We start from the raw sequence: 10,198 nt of genomic DNA on the forward strand, positions 1-10,198 counted from the left end.
ATAGAAAAACAAACTTTCCCATCAAAAGCAACAACAGCCAGTTAACCTCTACGTAAACTTCTCGGCTCGTTGGTTTTACAAAATATAAACACATCTGGTGACGTGATATAAAAAAACAAATGCATGGACTTTCCAAAAGAAAAATAGCAGCAACAAAAATACTTATTAAAAAACATTTTTAAAAATTTTTCTGCAAGTTACATCAAAAGGTTGAGGAATATAAAAAGCACGGGCAAAAGGCATGGATCATCACAATTAACCTCTTCGTCAAATTATACGCACTAAGTCAAATCTTCAGTAACCACCTAAAGTTTAAAACGCTTGCTTTGTAAGTACCTTCTCTTTTCCTATAATATCCCTTCTAACTTTGGGGAGGATTTTCAGCAAAATCATTGCCGTCTGGCATGTATAAATAAAAAAAATCATTCATCATTGTGGGTACAAGTCTCCTGGTAACATGCAACCCACTGTATAGTTTAGTTTCAAAAATTTTATTTTCATTTTTGTACAATTCAAGCATAATAAATTGTATTTTAAATAAGGCATCAAGTTCTCATTTCAAGCCCTAATATTTAACAACACCAAAAAATTTAGGTTAGTTTAAATTACCTTTAAAAATTAATTTTCATTAACAATGGCATGCTTTTGCATTTTATAATATTATATAAATGACAAGTGATAGGAATTATAGGAATAACTTTTGTTCGAAAAGTTGATATAATGTTCCCAATGTTAGCTCTGTTATTAAATAAAGTGCACAGTAGGAATAACTTTCGTTGGAAAAGTTGATATGATGTTCCTAGTGTTAGCTCTGCTTTTAAATGAAGTGCACTGTAGAAATGCTGTCATTGCACTTGACCTAAAAACTCCAGTGGCCAATGGCATTTGGGGGAGAGGAGTTCAGGGAAAAAGTTGTTTCGACGAATCATTTCACTGCATTTGTGTTTCCCTAAAGGATACCATCGCTTTCTGGCCTGTGGTGCCACCACGTTGTGTTAAACATACAGTTTATAACATTCTTATTCGTACACCTGAATTTACGATGAAAATGTAACATATGTGTACTTTAAGTTTATTATTTTTATATCTGCTATGTGTATATGAGTAAAGGAGGTTTTGATCAGATATTTCAATTTAAAACCCAATCCAAAGTAGTATTAAAAATTATCCATAAGTAATAAATAATGAAAAACACCATGTTTTCATGCAACATTTCTATTCGTTTATTAATATGACATGTCGTGTTAATTGCAAATAATATTATCATTCACGAGTATTCTTCGTTTTGTATTGAAGCAGTGTGGGTGGTGTAGGTGACCTGTGTTAGTGGTAGCTGCAGCGAGTACTTTCCTTCGAACACCATGGATCAAAATGGGTAAGCAGATGGAGCTGAGTTCCAACCTAAAAGATTTAATTATAAACTTAGCACTGAGAGGAAATTCTTTACGTCAAATAGCACGTGTCGTAAATAGCTCGTACTCTACTGTGCAGTATATGGTACAAAAATTCAGAGAGCGCGATTCAACGAAGAATTTATCGAAGAATCTAATGGAACGTAAATTAGAAGCAAGCGACGAACGTTTCATTCTTCAAAGTGTTCGAGAAAATCCCAAATTAAGTGTTCCCGAACTACGTCCATTAGTGGAAAACGTTTCCAGGAAGCAGATGTGTGGCCAAACTGTCCAAAGTGTGTTGTGGAAACATGGGTATCATGGTCGAATAGCGCGAAAGAGACCGTATGTAAGTAACGAGAATCGAAAGAAGCGCCTTGCGTTTGCAAAACAGCATCGTGATAAGGATCAAGAATTTTAGGATAGTGTTATATGGTTCGATGAGACGAAAATAAACCTTTTTGGGTCAGATGGGGTACGTAGGGTATGGAGAAAACCAAATACAGAAAATAATATGAACACACCCCCACAGCTAAACAAGGTGGTGGGTCACTTATGGTGTGGGTCTGTATGTCATACACCATCCAGTTTACTGATTGCATTATGGATGCCAATGTATATTGTGAAATATTAAAGAACAATGTCAAGCAGTGTGCAAAAAAATAGGTACAGATTTCAACAGAACAATGACAGTAAACACAAGGCTAGCATTAGCATGTACCAAGTTTGTGTTTTTCTTGTGATTTCTTTATGGTATAATAGCCTGTGTGTACGAATAGAAAAGTTGCACGAAAACAGGGGTTCTCTCATTGTTTGTTTTTATTAATTAATATTTAATTTGATAGGAATTAATTTTTCTGTTTTTCATTTTGTGAAGCCCTAATGTATCCAAGTGTGACAATTAACTAGCACAATATTGTAGTTTAATGAAAAAATTAAATATTTTGTTTGAAAAAACAATGTGTACGAATAAGAATGTTACATACTGTATACTAGTATTGTGTCTCTCTGTGTATTCAAAATGGGAAAGCTATATACGAAGGTTTAGCAGCGTGAGTTAGGACGTAATCCTGGAGCGGATGACGCCTATTTATAACGTAAGGTCCACAGTTCATATATTTATATAAACAAGGCTACTGATTTGTCAACATTCGTATAAACACTGTATTATGATATCACCTTTTTATTACAGTACGTAAAAAATTAAACTTGTACACACCTTAAAAATTATACATGTAGTTTTCACGAGATGGATCCTTTGTTACATATTATTTATTTTTCGTTACTATGACAACTAAACTCACATCGTCGAATCACTATTATAACAAAGTATCATCGCATAACAACAGAAAAGGAATTACTTCTATTTCTTTTTTCATATTCTTCTTCTTCCTTTCTTGAACGGCTTGTGCATATTTTAAAAGTACATTTTGCCCATAAATACAAATAAAGATGTAATAAAGACGTACCGTTGTACCAAAATTCAAAGTATCGTTGTACCAAGGATGTTATAAAATAGAGGATCTCCCCTTACAACAAAATCTTGAAGCCAGACGTCACAGTTTCGCCACCCCTACTCTGCCCACTCCGCCCAATAGGATCGCAACAATGTTTTGAGCCAACAATCAAGGCGGAAACGAAAGCAGCCAACCAGACGATGGCGGAAACGAGAATAGCCAATCAGACGTGCCGATGCTCGGTTGTTTTTTGACTTCATCGATTTAATAGGATGACTATAAATATGGACAGATCCTCTATAACATCCTTGCGTTGTACAGTAACAGAACAACAACAATTCTCCTTCTCTCTGTGTGTGGAGTAAATATATTGGACTACTATCCATTTCATAAAGATAGGCCCCTGACTTCGAGGTGCTGCTGTGACGTCCAGTCAAAACTTATACTGCATTGTCGTACCTCGTTGGAATTGTTGGAATGTTGTCTTTTCAATACTTAAGACATACAAATTTTCTTTGTACTGTATAATGAGAAAAAAATAGAAATTAATGAAAAAGTGCGTATTTTTTCGTATTTTTTTGGTAAATCAATGTTTGTAGGACTATATCTCGAAAAGGAGTTAACATGAAATAATTTCCTGTGCAAGATATGTAGATGCATATATTACCTGCAAGTTCTGAAAATTTCATTACTCAACACATAGTAATTTTCTTGTTATTCAGCAAAAAGTGAGACATCATTATCTCTGAATTGCGGCGGTGTATTAACAATCTGAAAAAACTTTTAGAAAGATCTTAAAGTAGCTTTTTCAACCAAACTGTTTTGACTTGTTTTAAAAGATAAACAATCACAAATATGACATTATGATTTTCTCTGCTTTGCGCCCTTCGCTATCGCAGTTTATACGGAGTGCTACGTTGCCACATTTTTCTGACGCGTATACACTCTCAGCCGGACGGGTATTTAAACTTGTTACGCACTGTCCGTCACTTTTTAGAGATATTTTAAAAATGTAATGTCTCCACAGATTTTAAACCAATTTCTTAGAAATTAACAGGATATACAGTAAATGTACCAAGTGTTCAAAATTAGAAAAGCGAACTCTTATCTTGTTTGGATTTGCATGTGATGGTCCTCGAAAATTTGTTGCTTTTTGTAAGTTCTTCACTTATTGCACGCAGTACAAAATACACTTGCACAGAAACAAAAACACGCACAAAGTTTATTATATGATACAACCTTAGTTGATATGTAATATTGAGTTTACACTTCACAGAAAATCTGTTTTCAGATCTAAGAGCTCCAAGCTACATTAGAATCTGCCTTTGAATAGGAATGACGCGGTTTTTTTTTTCGGTGCAGCCTCAGGTTTACTTGAAACAGAGTTACTATCTTGTTCACTCCCGGATACGCCACTGAGCACAGAATAATCAATGTTTTTACTATTAATTACTAACTCATAACCGTCTGAGTCAGAGTCATTCATCAGCTCTGCAATTTCATTATCGCTAAACATTTTGCCTCTTCTTTTTGTAATACCGCCGCTCGTGAAGAAATATCCACTTTTTTTTAATCAAAAAGCACAAGATATACTCACGGAAATATAAATGCCCGTTCGTCCGTCTCATTGCAATGAACCCATATGATATGAATGCGTGTGTAAGTTTTTGACGCCTACGAACCGAAGGGAAGTATTGAAGACTTAATCAGTGCGACGTGATTAGACGCAAATACAGCCCTCGTCACCTACTCATTGCATTGTTTTCTTTCGTTGAAAGAAAACAAAGGACCCATTCTGTGTTACTCTACATTCGGCAAGGGAATTGATCGCAGAACTTGGGTGAACACGTGATTGCCAAGGCACATTTCTTTTTAACCTTTAACATGTTCGTAAGCTGGAGAGTGTGTATACTGATAGATCTTGAGGTAGAAATGGAGCAATTGTTTATAAATATTAGGGAAGATAGCAGGAGCAGCGATGAGTCAACAAAGTCATGACGAAAGTGAATGAAGTAAATAGATTAAGAGATGAGTTTTTGGATGTGTTACTTCAACGTTTTATTTCGATTACACTGAGATGTGTACACTCATGTCCAAAATTATTGTCGCATATCTATAACTGTCTTCTTGTAAGAATATAATTTGATAATGATTTTGCAGGGTACTTTTAATACTGATACTATATGTAGAGTCGGGAAATGTATATTTGTGGTAAATTTCATAGGAAAAGAATACGAAAATTAGCATGAGTAAAACAAAATGTTGCTAAATGGATAAGAAAATTTTAGTATCGTTTTATTGTTCTTATTTACTGCTCTTTTGACATGAAATTTTCCACATAGCCTACATGTCTTTGCCGATTATACACATACTAACATTATAAGAAATACCAGGTGAATTCGTTATCAAATTATATTCCTACAACAACATATTTATAGACATGCGACAATAATTTTAGACATGAGTGTACATGCATTAATGTTTTTATGATGTTGTGAAAGGTTATAATAAATACTTTTTCCTATTACATTCTTATGAAGTAGGCTTCGCGCTACAAGCTTCCTGAACGCGACAACACTGCACGACAGCGTTGCCGCACTTCCATTTACTGTATGCTGTTTCTTCATATAAGCGCGGGGAATTTAAAGATTGGGTTGCAACATGGCTCACCGCTTAACGCAGAGAACATGTTGAAGTAAACATATTTTTTAAAAAAATAAATACTCTACCAACTAAACCCTTTTTTGTTAATAGTTCCAAATATTTGGAACACTAGACTTCCAAATTTTCGAACAGTATTTTGTATGTTTCTCTACCTACCATGGTAAAGGAGATCAGAGCTTCGCACATTTGTTTTAATTACACAAAAAATATCAAGTGATGAAAATTGAACTTTTCACAACTTACAGTTAATGGATGCATCTACATATTGTACACAGGAAATTATTTCACGTGATCTCTTTTCTGAGATATAGCTCTATAAACATTGATCTACCAAAAAAGTACGAAAAAATACGCACTTTTTCATTAATTTTTATTTTTTTCTCACTACATAGTACAAAGAAAATTTTTATGTCTTAAGTATTAAAAAGACAACATTCCAGCAATTCCAACGAGGTACGACAATGCAATATAAGTTTTGACTGGACGTCACGGCAGCACCGCGAAGTCAGGGGTGTATCTTTATGAAATGGATAGTAGGTTATTCGAGGCTCTCGAAAAGTAAACTAAAAACCAGAGAATGAAAAACTTTGTCATTTTCAATTATAGTATTGTAATTGGTTACTTCCCAAAGGGAAATAAGAAAAGTCCTCCATGTAGATTGATTGATTGGACTGGAGTTCAGCGTCCCGTTCAACACCGAGGCTACATAAGTCGCAGACCTACATCATAATGTAGGATTCGAAGAACATGAGTTCCCAGCAGCAGTAGAACATGTGACTGCCGTGCCGGTGTAGATTGTGAAATTACAGGGCAGGACTAATCGGAAGTTTTCGACCGAAAGGAAGAAAACCTTTGCCCAGAGCTGGCAGCGATACAAGAATCCTTCTACACGTAAGGACAAGTTGAAATCAAGTGTGAGGTGTAAAAAGAAAAATGTTCTGATATATATTAACTCTAGATTACGGAAACAAGTTGCATACTTTCAATACATAACGTTGATCTAGTAAATTATCTGATATACTTGCTTTTCCTCCTCTAAACCTGCTAAGCGTGATGAGTAGTCGACCTTTTCCAATACTATGTTTGTTGTTTACAAAAACGATCGACAGTAGCGCTACTAGTTCTCGTCTTTGCCAGAATCTGATGGTTGTTAATTGTGCAGGCTAGAGGACTCGATTTCCAATCGAAAGAATAGGAAATAGTGAGTCTGCATATTTTGGTCTGTGTAGGTACGTGAGCTTATACAAAGACTATTATTTGTTTATTGATAAATTTTTCACCTGACAACTATTTCTTTTGGCACTTTCAGGTTCAGATTAGTTAACTTGAAAACAGGTAACAGTGTCATATAGGCTATACACCATCTGAAAGTGTTTGGATTGTAATATGTGATATTTTTGAATCAATTAAAAAAATGGGAGTGATTATAGTTTTCTATGACTTCTGCTTTAGTAGTTAGACTAAAGCGAACATATAATGTATTCTTAGGACCATAATTGCCTCTAAGCAGACCGTTTCTCGTTATCCTGGGGGCCGCGGTGGCTCAGTGGTAGAGCGTTCACCTCTGGTGCTTGGGGTCCCGGGTTCGATCCCACCCCCGCCAAGTAGACTTTGTGGTGGACAAACACCGTGTGCATGGGTTTTCTCGGGGTTCTTCCGTTTCCTCCCACGTTTTTTCATTCTACCATTTTCATTCATTACTCATTATCACGGTCTCCTTTAGCCTAACCGGCATAACCGTCGGACGTAAAACTCAAAGATTTCGTTTCATTTTTTTCTCGTTATTTGTTATGGGTTTTATTTGATAGCGATCAACGTTAAACCCGGAAGAGGTTGATTTCTGCCACTTCCGGTTTGAATAGACGCTTAATAGAGAAGAAGATACCTATTGTTAAAACAATAAATTAGTCCAAGAAAGTTTTTCGATATTTCTTATCATTTTAATTATCTTATCAATATTACTGGAAGTTGTAATGGATTTGCATCACTTGCGGTTTTAGCAGAGGTCAAGGATGAATAAGGATGTTTAATCGATTGAAGGGAACCGCTTCGTGCTATCTATTAAGGTGGATCACCACCCGGAAGTCAGTACATATTTTAGCTCATTGCCTTAACTACTGCGCAATGAAACGTTTACATATTTTAAATATTGTACTATAAGATAGAGTAATGTTTCAGCTACAACACAACACACTGACTCATTTGGTTGTGTCTCCTGATATCGAAAAATGTAACAAATAAAAGAAAATATTTGAATCGTTTTACAATGAGCACACAAGATGGCACTTGCTATTAGATCTTACTAGAAGTACTCAGTTTTATGAAATGTTTATTTGTATGTGGAAAGTATTTTAAAGTAACGATCTTCTCACGAAATAGATATATTGTTTGACCGTTTTTCGTGTTATGTTAGAAATTTTATTTAAATGTTAATTTACATTTACGGAAATAGGTTTCGAGACGAAATTTGCGCAGAACGCCATACTGCGTTGTTGCCAAATTTGTACGTTTACTGTGGTACTCACAATAAGAAAATTCCTGGATTCTAGCGTTGCAGTTCGAGAAGCGGAATTACGGTAAGGGTCAAAAACTAATTTCTCTAGTAAGTATCCAAGCATAATTCGATTTTACTCCCTTTATTATCTGGCATCAGTAAACACTCGACACTATCTGGCAACGCCACACTATTCAAGCAGTGTTTAGCATAGCACTGAGAACACCTTGTGATCCATCTTAACATTTTTACTGTATAGTGATTAACGTTAAAACCGGAAATGATTTGGTATTTAGCACTTCCGGTTTGAGTATCGCACCCATCAACGAACTAGTTTCCTCACTTTCGACTCTATGTTCTTGCCAAAATTTATGGTAATCCACCAAGTAATTCTTGAGACCTTTCTGTCTCCCGCACTGACAGACAGGCAGAGTATATACATATCTTCTTTTTCTAACCCCTTTTATTTCAGGTAGTTGGGTCGGCTTTTCAGATGACTGTTTTCCACCTGTTTCAACCTTGCATCATATCCGCTGTGACACCACACCGCACCATATAATTCTTGACTCAGTTTCTCCACTTTCTTCTTTGGCAGGCCTCTGCTTCGTTTCCCATTCAGTTCTATAGCATCCACTCGCTGAGCTACGTACTCTAAGGGTTTTCTTCTTACATGCTCAAACCATTTCAGCCTACTTTGTTGTACCTTTTGTTACTACTGGTCTCACCTTTACTGTTCCCCGAATCACTTCATTCTTAATTTTGTCCTTCCGCGTGATTCCATCCACCCACCGCAACATCTTCATCTCCACAATATCCAACTTCTCTTCCTCTTTCTTGCTCATCGCCCAACATTCCGCTCCGTATAATAAGGCAGGTCTCACTACTGTTTTTTCTAAACGTTTAAGAGCCTGACATACCAAAAATATTACAAAATTTACCATTTTTCTTTTGGTTTTTTATATATATATATATAAGTGAAAGGAGATAATGAAATGCAACTTTCCACAATCACAACATAAAATATGAACCTGAAGAATTTTCGGTGTTGCCATCCGTAGAAATTACAGTGTTGCCAGAATAATATTTCCCTAAAAATGTAAGTTAAGGCAGAGACTAGAGGAACGAACTCAACTGTATTTGATTACGTATCTTGTTGTTTTGGTATCCTGTGAATTACTTTTTTAAATAACATTATTGTTTAATATTAATAACTGTCTGTTAAAACTATTTTGTTTATTACAAATTAAATACAACTATTATTTAAAAATTAGCTGACAGGATTCAAAGACAACATGATACGTAATCATATGTAGTTGATTTTTTCCCTCTAGTTTCTGCTTTAACTTAGATTTTGGGGGAAATGCTATTCTGGCAACAGTGTAGTTTCTATGGATGGCAACATTGAAAATTCTCCAGACTCATATTTTCTGTTGTAGAATGAGGGCGGATTTTCATGCAAGCGTCCGTTACTTGCGATTTCTATGTATAACCAACAGAAAATTGTGTTACAAGTAGAACCGTATTTAAATAACTTTCTCAATTGGCTATTCAGCCACATCGCAAGCAAAGAACGCAACGGATGCTTGCATGAAAATCCACCTTTACATTATCTATGATTGTGGGAAGTTGCATTTTATTATCTCTTTTCAGTTATGAAAAACAACCAAAAGAAAAATGGTAAATGTTGTAATATTTTTGGTATGTCAAGCTCGTGAAGCAGTGATCGCCAAACCGTCGTGTTGATCGCGAGCTGCTAGTAGCTCGCGGGGACATTTTCGATAGATCGCGTTAACGCTTCGGTTGGCTAACTTTGATTCCTCGAATGAACTGACGCTAACGACAGGAGACGCTGATGACAACTGCGTGTTTCTGCCGCGCAACTGCCATTGTCAGTCTTATCTCACAGTTGATTGTATACGCGTAGGGTTGTGTAAGTTATGTTTTTCGTGTGTATGTTAGACATTTGCTAACGTTATGTTTTTAGTGTGTATATTAGACATTTGCTAAACGTTACGTTTTTCGTGTGTATATTAGACATTTGCTAAACGTTATGTTTTTCGAGTGTATATTAGACATTTGCTAAATTGGATAGTTTGATTTCATATTTAGTGGAAGCATAAGTCTATAGGTAATAAAAAATGTAAGATTTGTTTTTAAGTTGGTGGTTCTTCTGGTTGGTAGCTCAGAGTAGG

General features: G+C 35.6%; 1 protein-coding gene across 1 annotated transcript; it reads left to right on the forward strand.

Moving 5' to 3' along the window:
* The first annotated feature begins 1,371 nt into the window (after positions 1-1,371).
* On the forward strand, positions 1,372-1,812 carry LOC145691796 (uncharacterized). The gene has a single exon (XM_081767109.1). The coding sequence runs from the start codon at positions 1,372-1,374 to the stop codon at positions 1,810-1,812; it is 441 nt and encodes a 146-aa protein (XP_081623235.1).
* The last annotated feature ends 8,386 nt before the right edge of the window (positions 1,813-10,198 follow it).

The sequence above is a fragment of the Thermobia domestica genome, chromosome 8 (assembly GCF_964235325.1).
Source record: "Thermobia domestica chromosome 8, izTheDome1.hap1.1, whole genome shotgun sequence".
In the NCBI taxonomy this organism is placed as follows: domain Eukaryota; kingdom Metazoa; phylum Arthropoda; class Insecta; order Zygentoma; family Lepismatidae; genus Thermobia; species Thermobia domestica.